Source organism: Microcaecilia unicolor, chromosome 2, assembly GCF_901765095.1.
Source record: "Microcaecilia unicolor chromosome 2, aMicUni1.1, whole genome shotgun sequence".
Lineage (NCBI taxonomy): Eukaryota > Metazoa > Chordata > Amphibia > Gymnophiona > Siphonopidae > Microcaecilia > Microcaecilia unicolor.
The window spans coordinates 571985518-571999250 of NC_044032.1; the positions used below are offsets into that span (position 1 = coordinate 571985518).

The 13733-nt window shown below is 44.0% G+C and overlaps 1 protein-coding gene across 4 annotated transcripts in view; it reads right to left on the minus strand.

The window, feature by feature from the left end:
* Nucleotides 1-13733, minus strand: part of TLR3 (toll like receptor 3) — a 58423-nt gene that overhangs the window by 30295 nt on the left and 14395 nt on the right. For 2 of the 4 annotated variants that reach the window (XM_030191483.1, XM_030191484.1), the window contains exon 2: nucleotides 9202-9666. In XM_030191483.1, coding sequence (XP_030047343.1) covers nucleotides 9202-9645 — 444 coding nt within the window. In that variant the 5' untranslated portion in view covers nucleotides 9646-9666. Of the gene's footprint in view, nucleotides 1-9201; nucleotides 9667-13022; nucleotides 13051-13733 lie in introns of those variants that run through there. The other 2 variants (XM_030191485.1, XM_030191486.1) reach the window with 2 other exon arrangements.

Consider the following 13733-nt stretch of genomic DNA (forward strand, 5'->3'; position numbering starts at 1 on the left):
CTCTCACCTGAGAAAGGCAGCTACTACCACCATTACCTTGGAAAAGGTTTGGGGAGCTGTGGTGAGGCCAAAAGGCAAGGCCCGAAACTGGAAATGTTTTCCCAACACCACAAAACGGAGGGACCGTTGGTGCGGGGGCCATATAGGAATGTGCAAGTAAGCTTCTTTTAGGTCCAGAGGTGTGAGGAACTCTCCTGGCTGTACCGCCGCAATGACGGAGTGCAGGGTTTCCATGTGAAAATGCCACACTCTTAGTGACTCGTTGACTTTCTTGAAGTTGAGAATGGGCCAAAAGACCCGCCTTTTCGCGGCACCACAAAACAAATGGAGTAACGACCGCAGCCGTGTTCAGTGGGAGGCATAGGGATCACCGCTCCAAGGTGCAACAAGACTTGTAAGGTCTCCTCTACCGCCGCCCGTTTCACGGCAGTGCCGCATCGGGACTCCACAAACACATCTCTCACCGGGGCACCGAAATCCAATCGGTAACCTTCTCTGATCAGGTCCAGGACCCACTGATCTGAGGTAGCAACACAGTGTCAGACACCTGCGGCAGAGCTCTTATCAGCATGAAGGCTTTATGTAAAATAAGCACAAACTCAGGGGAGAAAAACTCACTCTGACCTCCAGTCTCCGAATTAGGAGCCATGGGGAACGGAGCTCCTCTGGTAGCCTCGGCCCGAGGCGCTCCTCTGCTCTCAGACTCCTCCACAACCGCGGGGGTCGAGCCATTCGGCGCTTCCAAGATGGCGCCTGCTGCCAGCTCCATCGAGCGGGAAGAAACATCGCTCACCATGCTCGTACTGGCTCTACCGTCTGAATAGCACATTTTACAGAGCCCCGCTGCTGATCTGCGCTCGCCACAATGGGAAGAGCACTTAACTCCCTCAGCAGCCATCGCCGAAAAACGGCGGAATAAAATTAAAAATGGCAGCTTCGCACCCAAATCACCCCAATTGGAATGCCATCCGCGGGCCCTCCCCGTAGGAGCTGAGTACCGCTCTTACCGCCAAGGACCAAGTTCAAGAGCTTCGGTCACACTGCACAGTCAGGAAAAGCCTCAGAAATCGCAGCGCTGAAAAGCGCGTTTTTTTTTTAACGCTGTGAGGAAAGTTGGAGGCAAGCAGCTACAGAGGCACTCCGGAGGCAGAAGAGGGTGGGAAAGGCAGGGAAAGGGCGAACCTATATGCCTACATCCACCCCGGGGGGAGGGTAAGGCAGGGAAAGGGCGAACCTATGTGCCTTTAAAATGGGCTCCACTTAGCCACAACACCTCTGCTACAACTGGCAAAAGCACAGGAGCCACCCCAGGCAGAATCTTGAAGGAGCTGAACAAGCTGCATCCAACCCTGCTGGGAGATAGAGAAATACTGAGAGGCAGATGGAGCTAGCCATCCTAGAGGCACTATGGTTTTCAGTGTTCTCTATCTCCCCCTGCTGGTAGGTGGACACAACCATTCGTAATGGATTCATCTGCTGCTGATGACAAGGAAAAATTGATTCATTTTTACCTGTTTTTCACCACTCAGGATTTTATAGACCTCAGTCATATCCCCCCTCAGCCATCTCTTTGCCAAGCTGAAGAGCCCTAATCTCTTTAACCTTTCCTCAGACGAGAGGAGTTCCATCCCCTTTATCATTTTGGTTGCTCTTCTTTGAATCTTGCCTAATTCCGCTGTATTTTTTTGAGATACGACGACCAGAATTGAACGCAGTACTCAAGGTGAGGTCACACCATGGAGCAATAAAGAGGCATTATAATATTCTTGGTCTTATTTTGCATCCCTTTCCTAATAATTCCTAGCATCCTGTTTGCTTTTTTTGGCTGCCGCCGCACACCGGGCAAAAGATTTCAGTGTATTGTGTACAGTGACACCTAGATCTTTTTCTTGAGTGCTGACTCCTAAGGTGGACCCTAGCATCAAGTAACTATGATTTGGATTATTCTTCCCAATATGTATCACTTGGCATTTTTCCACATTAAATTTCATCTGCCATTTGTGCCATTGTTCCCATGTACATTACTGCCACTGAGCATGTGAACTTACTGAGCTATCCTCACCTGTAATCTTTTCACAGGAGACTTTAATAACACTTACAAGGCTGAATATGACTTTTGACAGCTACTTTTAAAAAATGTAAAAAGGTGTGTATTGATTAAGTGATAGCCTGTATGTATATGCAGGGGTGTGTGTGGCGTGTTAGACATGTGTCAGAATGTACTACTATACTACTACTACTTATCATTTCTATAGCGCTACTCAGTGCTTTTTTTGTGCCGGTACGCAACGGTACGGCGTACCGGCACCTTTTTTTTTTGCTCCCCCCGCCCAGTGAGTCCATGTCCCGCACGCAGTCGCAGTGCCAGCCCCCATTTCCGGCCGCTGCTGCTTCTCCTGTTGAGCAGCAGCGGCCGCTACACAAAGAAAAAGATTTTTAAAAAAACTTCAAACCTGGCTGAAACGCGGCACCCCGGCACTGTAGACAGCCATTAGGCATTGGCTGTTGCCCCGCAGCCGCTCCTCCTCTTGCCTCTACGTCACTGCGCTCCTCCGGGGTCTTCCTCCAGGGGCAGTGACGTAGAGGCAAGAGGAGGAGCGGCTGTGGGGCAACAGCCAATGCCTAATGGCTGTCTACAGTGCCGGGGTGCCGCGTTTCAGCCAGGTTTGAAGTTTTGTTTTTTTTTAATCTTCTTTTTCTTTGTGTAGCGGCCGCTGCTGCTCAACAGGAGAAGCAGCAGCGGCCGGAAATAGGGGCTGTGCCGCGTGCGTCGCGACTTCGCGCCGTTCGCGCCAAACTTGACAGGGAGAGGGAATCCAACAGAGGGAAGGATTGGGGGGAGAGAGAAAGAGGGAAACCAACAGAGGAAGGATTGGGGAGTGAGAGAAAGAGGGAAACCAACAGTGGGAAGGATTGGGGAGAGAGAGGGAAAAACAGATGGAAGGATTGGGGAGAGAGGGGAAAACCAATGGAAGGATGGGGAGAGAGAGAAAGAGGGAAACCAACAGAGGGAAGGATTGGGGAGTGAGAGAAAGAGGGAAAACAGAGGGAAGGATTGGGGAGAGAGAGAAAGAGGGAAACCAACAGAGGAAGGATTGGGGAGTGAGAGAAAGAGGGAAAACAACAGAGAGAAGGATTGGGGAGTGAGAGAAAGAGGGAAAACAACAGAGGGAAGGATTGGGGAGAGAGAGGGAAAAACAGATGGAAGGATTGGGGAGAGGGGAAAAACAGATGGAAGGATGGGGAGAGAGGGAAAAACACAGATGGAAGGATTGGGGAGAGAGGGAAAAACAGATGGAAGGATGAGGAAAGAGAGGGAAAACGGAAGGATGGGGAGAGAGAGGGAGAAAAACAGATGGAAGGATGGGGAGAGAGAGAGGGAAAACGGAAGGATAGGGAGAGAAAGAGGGAAGATGCTGGATGGAAGAATGCAGAAAGAAATAGGGGAGACACTGGAAGGATGGGGAGAGAAAGCAGAGCTGCTGGATGGAAAAGAGGAATAGAGAAAGACTGGAGAATAAGAGGAAGGGGCATGGGGAGAACAAGGGTGAGGAAAAGATGAAAAGCCACAGGTAGATGAAGGAAATTAAAGAATGGATAGTAAGAATGAATTAAATCTGGACAGAGAGAGAGCCTGAAAAATATTGAAGAAAGCAAAGAAAAAGGAGACAAAAATGACAAATGGCACAGAAGAGTTAAGCGAAAACAAAGGAAAGGAGAATCACAGACTGGGACCAATATGGAAAGAAAAACAGTCACCAGACAACAAAGGTAGAAAAAAATCATTTTATTTTCATTTTAGTGTTTGTAATATGTCTAATTTGAGAATTTACATTGGCTGTCTTATTTTGCACTGGGTATACTACTACTACTACTTAGCAAATCACGTTATTTTTTTCTCCTATAGTACTGTAATATTTTCAATGATGTCTGTTTATATGCGCCATGGCTGGTATAGGGGGTGTGGTTAATGTGGGTGTGGCTATCAGGGGTGGAGCCATATGTGGTGACCCCGCCCATAATGAGTACCGGCACCTTTTTTTCTACAAAAAAAGCACTGGCGCTACTAGACGTACACAGCGCTGTACACTTGAACATGAAGAGACAGTCCCTGCTCAACTGAGCTTACAATCTAATTAGGACAGACAAACAGGACAAACAAGAGATAAGAATGTCTACCTGTGTGTGTTTATTTGTGATCACAGACCAAGTGACATGGTAGTACTGGCCTTGCAGGGATTCCTTGTTAGCCAGGACTAGGAAAGGAATTTGGGAGGGAGGAAGGGAAATCCCAGACTCTGTACCTAGCAGCTGGACTCAGAGTCCACCTTTGCAAAAGGATTCTTGGTGCATGGCACCTGGCCAAAGGCTGTCACTGCAGTAACTAGACAGAGGGACTAAAATAAGCCATACTTTCAAACTGAACACTGAGCTTCAGCACACAGTTTCCTCATGCCTATGGGCAGTTCATGCTGACACACTAAAAACGAAACTGGCACAAGACCTAACTCTAGACACAGAAAAACAAGCTTTCTCTTTACTCCTCCTCAGACCACGAGGTTAAATCCCAGCATTAGAAAATCAGGCATGAAACCTTCAGGCCTTCTATGCACATCTTTGCATTTGAGATCAGTTACGAATGACTTCATGAACATTGGATTTCCCTGCTGTACGCTGCCTTGGGTGAATCTCTTCATAAAGACGGTTAACAAATCCCAATAAATAAATTACCAATGTGCTGAGGTGTGAGCAAGTCTTTAAACACAGTTTTCTTGTGCACTTAACTCTTCTGTGCTCATGGTGGATATCTTAGCATAGAAAAATGCGTACAGAACCTGCAATAATTTGTATGCTACACCTTCCACATTTCATTACACCAGCCTCCAAGTTAGGTGGGAGATTATTAGGGTAGTTGAAAAAGAGTGCTCATGGCACGGTACCCCAACTGCAGCTAACTCCAGGAGCAGAAACAGAGCTCAACAAATATGCAAAAGCAAATTAAGGGGCTCTTTTACTAAAATGCGGCAGCAGTCAGCGTGTGAATTAACACCCAGTAACCGTTAGCACATGAAAACAGTAACCATTAGGACTGAATGCACATGCCAATTCACGTGTTAACTACATACCCAGTTATGAGTAGGAAATGGGCATAGCTTGCTGTTATCACTACAGTCAGGAGGCACTAATGCCCAGGAGCAAACCTGACCGCTAGAGGCTATTAGTGCCGTAATACTGCCCGCATTTGCTCCTGCCCCATGATCAGAGCCGGTGAACGCATGAAACAATGAGTTTGCCGGCTCTCACCGCATGTAGCATGCAAAGGCATGGTAAACAGGGTATTAACTATTCCTCCCTAATGCTCAGCGGGCAGCGCGCCACACAAGGGTGCTTCTGCCATAGCAAACACTATGCTAGCTCAGAGCTGGCCTTAGGGTTTGCAGAGCATTGGGAAAGAATGGGGAGCCTTGTCCAGCATGCATCTGCATGCTTGCAGGCCCCCCATCCCACCCCAGACACAAGGAGCTGGAGGTCCAGTGGATATCTAGCCCCCATCCCCCAGGTAGAAGCCCCCAAACCCCCTCCCCTCAGACAGAGAAGGTTAGAGGGGTGGAGGTGCGGAGGCCTCCAGCCCCTCCCCCATGGTCTAGTGCCCCTTGAATCCCCATCCGTACCTTGAAGACAGAGGAGGGAGTAGCACTCCCTCCAAAATGGCGGTGCCCTATCCTGCCCAATGCATCCTGGGATGCGCTGGGTGGGATTCGCAAGGGAGAAACCCCCTTACACAGTAGGGAAGGCCCGCCCAGCGCATCCGAGGATGCACTGGGCATGGCAGAGTGCCACCATTTTGAAGGCAACACTGGAAGGAGGAGGGAATGCTTCTCCCTCCTCCGTCTTCAAGATATGTGGTGTTTGGGGGACACTAGACCACCAGGGTGGAGGGCTGGAGGTCTCTGTCTGGGGTGGGGGGTCTGGAGGTCCACTGGACATCCAGCACCTTGCATTGGTATGTTTGGCAGGTCCACGCTTAAAGACAGCCCAGACCTGTCAAACAACTTCTGCATAAGTTTCTGATGATCAAAACTAATAGTGTGCATCAAGATGGCGGCGCTAACGGTCGTGTGAGCGCTGAGTTCCTGAGTCTAAAGAGAGTTGCGGTGCCAACAGAAGCTCTTACTCCGTCTCTTTTTAATCGAGATGGGGAAGAGAAAGGGGAAAACTCAGGCTCCTACCTCCAAGGCCTCGACGTCAACCCCAGTCTCGTGGCAGGCACCTCTTGAGAGCTTCGGAATCAGCACTCTGGGTGCTCGGATTCCTACTTCGGCGGGCTCGACCCCGCAGGGGCCTGAGCGCAGCGCTGAGGGAGCGACGTTGAGTCCTCCTGATTTCACCCCTCCTCCACAGCCCGGAAGTAAGTTGACGCTGGCGATACCACAGCAGCTCGAGTGCGTGTCTCCTGTGGATGGAGGATCTCTCAGTGTTACTATCCCGGTGAACGGAGCAACTATGCAGGGTCAGTTTCAGGCCGCTCCACCTATTCCCCGAGGACTACCTCCTGGAGAGAGTGGAGATTTGATAAGACCAATTCGGGTGACAATGGAAGTACTATGGGACACAATCCAGCAGGTGAACAAAACGTTACTACAGATGAATGTTTCTATGACTGGCGAAATTAAGGAATTAAAGCAGACTTCTCAAAATTTGTCCATAGAAGTTCAGGAATATAAGCAAAAACTTGGGGGTATTGAAGAAGAAGTTAAACAACTGAAGGACTTAACAGTGACTATGATAAAAGATAAAGAAATTCAAGAGAGAAAGATAGAATACTTGGAGAATAACGGAAGCAGGAATAATCTCAGGTTTTTGAGGTTTCCTAAATCTCCCTTAATTTCAGCTACTGATAGTCTAAAAAAATACTTTAATGAGATATTGGGGATACCTATGGAGGCTTGTCCTCCTATTACGAGGACTCAATACATTTCAGGAACTAAAAAAGGGGAAAATCAACCACAAAATCCTCCTGATTTAAATCTTACTGAGTTTCTGGAAACCTCTCTGGAGATAGTCACAGAGAGAACTACGCTGATTGTCTCCTTCTCCCTTGAACTGGATAGAAATAACATTTTAAGACTTTACTTTCGTCATTTAAATGATGTATTTTTGGGGGGGAAAATTCAAATTTTTCCAGATTTGGCAAGAAGCACTCAAAAAAGGAGGAAGGAATTTCTATCCTATAAAACTAGAGTGATTAATTTGGGTGCAACTTTCCTGTTAAAGTTTCCATGTAAATGCTTCATAACGTATGAAGCAAATAATTATATATTCTTTTCCCCTTTAAAATTATTACAATTCATATCATCTAAGGAAACAGTTAGATCACCTGTTGCTTTGCCTCCCTAATTTAAGCGCTGTTAAAGTTGGCTGTAGATATTCGAGCTGCCCCCTCCGTTAATTATTAATTTTTTTTTTCTCTTTGTTGATTGAAATATTTCCTAGTATCTTGATCCTATTATTGGGGACAAATGTAAATTTAGTGTGTTATACTTTAACCATTTGGTTGTAAGTACTGGTTTTTCTTTTTTGCCTTTAAAGTCAATTCTGTTATTTCTAAGTCTATGTATATGGATGTATGACTTTATCATTAATAAAAAATTAAAAAAAAAACTAATAGTGTGCATAAATTTGCATGCTATTAGTTTTGATCATCAGGGCTTTAATTCCCGACACTGTTCTGGGGCTAATTTTTCAGCACTGTTCAAAACAGCGCAGGGAGTTTGATCATCGGCCTGTAAGTGCACCTCTGTGCTGTCAGTACACTTTCCACCCAGTAAAGATGTTTTTTTCTGTGAGGTAACTGTACGGGAAATGCTGGAAACCCCCAACAGTTGCGGCACAGGTGAGATAATTCAGGCACTTTACCAAAAGGACCCCAAAGTCACATCAATTACAAAATTTCTCATTTTGAAAGTGCCTTCCCTTTATTAATCAAATTACACTGGCTTGCCATCAAAGGGAGAATCACCTTCAAATTATGTACCTTTATCTTTCAAATACTAAATGGCACAGCTCCAGACTATATGGTACCATTAATAAACTTACTTCAAAGAAACACTAAATATAAGGTAAGAAACTCTCTCAGACTACACCTCCCAAATTGCAAAAAAGTGATCTATAAATCTGTCCACTCTGCAGACTTCACTTACCCAGGAACCAAACAGTGGAACTCCTTACCACCCAAAATTAGAAATATACAGGAATATACTAGATTCCGCATAATCCTCAAATCATTCCTATTCAAACAAATCCTCACTAAGAACAGCCATATCTCAAACAATCAATTATTATATGAATTGGTTATTACTCTATTTACCATTAACTTTCTCTTTGCTTCATGTACAATTTCTCATTCATAATAGATTTTCTAAATGTTGAACATCCGTAGCTATCCCAGTATGTTTATGATACTGTATTGTAAAATTGGCTTCTTACAACAAATTACTTTCTTCTGCATTATTCTTTATTATTTATCCTATACTGCTTATTGTAAGCCACACTGAACTCAAACTTCATTGGGATAATGTGGGATATAAATGTCACAAATTAAATAAGAGATTTCATATTTAATGTCTAGCAAAAAGATATACATACATCAGCAGTCCTTTCAACAAGTTTGCCATGCTCTATTCTTAGCTTAAAGCCGCAAACCACAAAAGAAATTACAAAAATATCCATATTGTGCAATATACCCAGACACCAACAGTGACTGTAAACCAAAGGAAGCTCTTACCCTCTGGCACCCAACTATAGCAAGTTTTAATAAGGGCCTGGAGAGATCCTGCTGGCGCTACCTTTCTGACTGTGATCAGCATCTTGGATCACTGTTGTGTTACCAATTAGGAATAAAAAAAAACTTTAAACAAAAAAATCAGCCAGTCTGTCTTCAGGGGTAAATAAGGGTTAAGGTCACAGAAAGCTAAGCACAGGAAATTTGTACATAAGAATAGCCATACTGGGTCAGACCAATGATCCATCTAGCCCAGTAGTAGCCAATCCAGGTCACAAATACCTGGCAGAAACCCAAATAGTAGCAACATTCCATGTTACCAATCCCAGGGCAAGCAGTAGCTTCCCTATGTACAGTATGGGGATATTCATGTACAAACCTTTACTGCCAAATGTGAATCCTGAGTGCTGAGATCTTACCTTGAGGTTTAGGAAAGGATCCCCACGGATTTCTTCTATCCTGTTGCTTGCTAAGCTGAGCTCGATCAGGCTGGCACAATGGCAGTAGTACTTTTCAGACATCTGTTGTAATTCATTGTGCTGTAGGTTCAACACTTTCAGCACTGGCAGATTCTGGCAAAGGGCCGTGTCAACCTTTGTGATAAGGTTATATCCAGCATTCAGAGCAACTAGCTGTTGGTATCTGGACAGATTTGCAGGTGGCAGGCCCTTTAACTGGTTATGAGAAAGGTTCAAAGCTGTTATGTTACTGGGCAAATCTGCAGGGATCTGAGATAGTTTTAAATGACTGCAGTCAGCCATTTCCTTGTGGATCTTGCATTGATTCTCAGCAGAGGTGCAGAGCAGGCAGACGGTAAACATTCCCAATAGAATGTTGATTCTACAGGGGAAGGGATCTGTCATGGTTCTTTTCTGCAAAGCAAACTAAAAGCACATCACAGATTACAGAGGTCATTAGATATCTGTTTTGAATATTATATGCCCAGCAGTGACAACAGTATACTAAAAACATATTGCGATACCTAACAGAGAAAAAAACAACACAGACAACAGTATTGAGAGCAGCATTTAACTTCTACCAATACAAGGGAAATATATCACATCAATTTTATGCAGGATTTATGTTGTTGCCATGGATGTCTTTTTTTTGTTTAGAGGAGGATATTAAAAAAAAAAAAGCTGGGCTCTTAAAGTTAGAAATTCAGGGGCTTTTTTACCAAATTGGTAAAGAGTGGCCTTAGCACGTGCTTAAATAGGTTATTCCTGCACACTAAGGCCATCTTTACCGCATGTGTAAAATGGCCAAATTTGGGGGGGGGATTTTCTATTAATGGCCGTGCACTATTTTCCCATTAGTGTGTGACCATTAGCACATCAGCACCTACCACCACCTATTCTGTAGGTGGAAAGGGTTCATGCGCTAACCATGTGCTAATCGGTTAGTGCATGACAATGTAGCTGCGCCAACCAATTAGCACAGAATATACCTGCTCTCTGCCCCCAGCGCTAAAATAAAATCTATTTTTAGTGCATGGGTAGGAGAATGTGCTAATGTCGAAATTACCACGGGATGTCTGAACATGCCCCATGGTAAAGCATTTTAAGCTGCAGTAAGCACACATTACTGCTTATCACAGCTTGGTAAAAGGACCCTTTAGGGACCAATTTAGAATCCTACTGGCCGAAATTCAGATCACGAGAGGCAGCCCGGCTAACTCCCGCAGATGGCGGCAAACCCAGAAATTCAATGCCATGCAGTATCTAGTGACTGGCATTGAATTTCCAGGATTTGTTTGGCCGCTATGAACATAGCTGGTTAAGTTGATTATTCATCAGCTGACTGGCTAAGTTATAGCTATTTACGTGGGTCTATCTGGCCCCTAAACTTAGCTGGTGAGCTGATGAATATTGATAACCAGCTATGTCGTACTGAATATTAACAGCTCCGGCCAGGAACAGCTCCTGGCTGGTTAAATAGTGCTGAATATCAGGGGGCTAATTCCCAGAGTTAGTCCTGAACCCTTTAAAAAACATTCTTTCTTCTAAAATTATTATTTTGCCTAATAAAAGAAATGGTTCAGTAACATTCATGGGGCAATTCTATAACTGGGTGCCCCTGTTTAAGCTCCCCTAGTATTTTTTCACGGAGAGAGTGGTGGATACTTGGAATGCCCTCCTGCGGAAGGTGGTGATGAAAATGGTAACAGAATTCAAAAATGCCTGGGATAAACATAAAGGAATCCTGTTCAGAAGGAATGGATCCTCAGAAGCTTAGCGGAGATTGGGTGGCAGAGCCAGTGGGGGGAGGCAGGGCTAGTGCTGGGCAGACTTCTATGGTCTGTGCCCTGAAAATGGCAGAAACAAATCAAGGTCAGGTATACACAAAAAGTAACACATATGAGTTTATCTTGTTGGGCAGACTGGATGGACCATGCAGGTCTTTTTGTGTCGTCATCTACTATGTTATGTTACTATATGGTGATAAATTAGTCTAGAAGGGCATCTGAGTGCCCAGGTGCCATTATAGAACACTAGCATAACCCGGTATCGGCACACCTTACCTTTATTTATTTATTTAAAACAATTTCTAGACCGCTTAAACCTAAGTGCTTTACAGGTTAAAACAAACACAATCCATAATACAACTTAGATAAACAGTCACAACATCATACTGTGACCATAAAAAGCCCTATCATCTAAAAACAATGCCTAACAGGAAAAAAAAAATGCAAGACCTCCAATTACTCAGTGAAAGAAGCCTGAACAAAAAAAATATGTGTTCAATGCCCTTTTAAACTGCTGCAATGATGTGCTTAACCTTAAATAGCCAAGTAAATTATTCCATAACATTGGTTCTTTGATGGAGAAAGCAGCAGCCTTGGTTACTGAATAATGGATATTCTTTATTTATTGAGGTGCTACGGATTGTGAAATCCACCACAGCACCACAGGATCCACTACAATCTTGCTTCATGAAACACTTTCAAACTACCGTTACACCATACCTCCATGTCATGATAGCCTCAAGTCTCAATGAGGGCTTATAGTTCCTCTGCCATGAAAACCTACTTTCATCTATCCGAAAGCAAAGGACCCTAGACTACCTACAATCGGATTTCTATTGTCCAATAACCCAAATCCCTTACATATCCAAAATCACAGAACACACTGCACTAAATCAATTAGAGGATTTCCTAGAGAAAACTAAACACTCTTCAACCCAAGAGACTGATTTTAGAAAATCACATATTACTGTAACAGCTCTCTTAGGTGTCACTACATTTTCTACGAGGCTCAAGATCAAGACAGAACCTCAATACTTTTATCATTAGATCTTTCCTCAGAATTTGACCTGATAGATCATGGCCTTCTTTTGGCCAGACTATAAAACATAGGCATTACCGACAAAGTCTTAGACTGGCTTGAATTGATCATATCTCTCAGACTGAAGTAATATTGTTCAATGGATGAACTCTCTTTCCCATTCTTACTCTCTTCCCTGTGGGGTACCCCAGGGATCCATACTAGCCCAAACACTTTTCAATATCTTTATGTCATCCCTCCATACACTTATCCAATCGCTAGGCTTAGCCACGTTTATATATGCAGACAGCATTCAGATTTTGGTACATCTAAATTGCAACAACAAACAGGAAATCAACAATCTAAATCGCTACTTGATAAGTGTGGCCAAATGGCTCCCACTACATAGACTCAAAATAAACCCTGAAAAAACAAGAGGGCTTATTACAGGACACAAGGGATACCCTACACCTCCTATTCTCACCTCTCTAGCTGGTGCTCTTGTGACTCAGCTCTTTGATAAAAAAAAACTCAGGCACAATCCTTGATGAAACCATGAGCTTCCAACCATATATCTCTAATACTATTAAATGCTGTTTCTATATCTAAAAACAGATCTGCTCTGTTTGTCATTTATTCGAGAAATCAGCTTTCTGTATACTCACTCATTCCTTTGTCGTGGCACGACTTGACTGCTATAATTTCCTGTTGCAAGGTGCTCAAGCACAAGATATCCGATATCTTCAGATTATACAAAACTCAGCTCTGAAATTGATTACTGGATGAAAGAAACGTGCCCATGCCAACTCTCTTCTTCACGAGCAATAGCTGCTCTCCCTAGTACACAAAATACATAATTCTGGCATCCCTTTATACCTTTCTCGACTGCTGACTGGGCATCCAAATGGCAGATGAAATTTAATGTGGACAAATGGAAAATAATGCACATTGGGAAGAATAATCTGAATCATAGTTACCTGATACTAGGGTCCACCTTAGGAGTCAGCACTCAATAAAAAGATCTAGGTGTCATTAGTAGACAATACGCTGAAATCTTCTGTCCAGTGTTTGGCAGTGGCCAATAAAGCAAACAGGATGCTAGGAATTATTAGGAAAGGTATGCAAAATAAGACCAGGAATATTATAATGCCTCTGTATCGCTCCATGGTGCGACCTCACTTTGAGTATTGCATTCAGTTCTGGTCACCATATCTACAAAAACATATAGCAGAATTAGAAAAGGTTCAAAGAAGAGCCACCAAAATGATAACGAGGCTAGAGCTCTTCCCATCTGAGGAAAGGCTAAAGAGGTTAGAGCTCTTCAGCGTGGAAAAGAGACGGCTGAGGGGGGATATGATTGAGGTCTATAAAATCTTGAGTGGTGTAGAAGGGGTAAAAATGAAAAGATTCTTCACTCTGTCAAAAAGTACAAAGAGGGGACGTTGAAATGAAATTAAATGAAAATACTTTTAAAACCAATAGGAGGAAATATTTTTTCACTCAGCGAGTTAAGCTCTGGAATTCACTGCCAGAGGACGTGGTAACAGTGGTTAGCATATATGGGTTTAAAAAAGGTTTGGCCAAGTTTCTGGAGGAAAAGTCCATAGTTTTTTATTGGGATGGACATGGAAGAAGGCACTGCTTGCTCAAGGATTGGTGCCATGGAATATACTGCTACTATTTTGGAT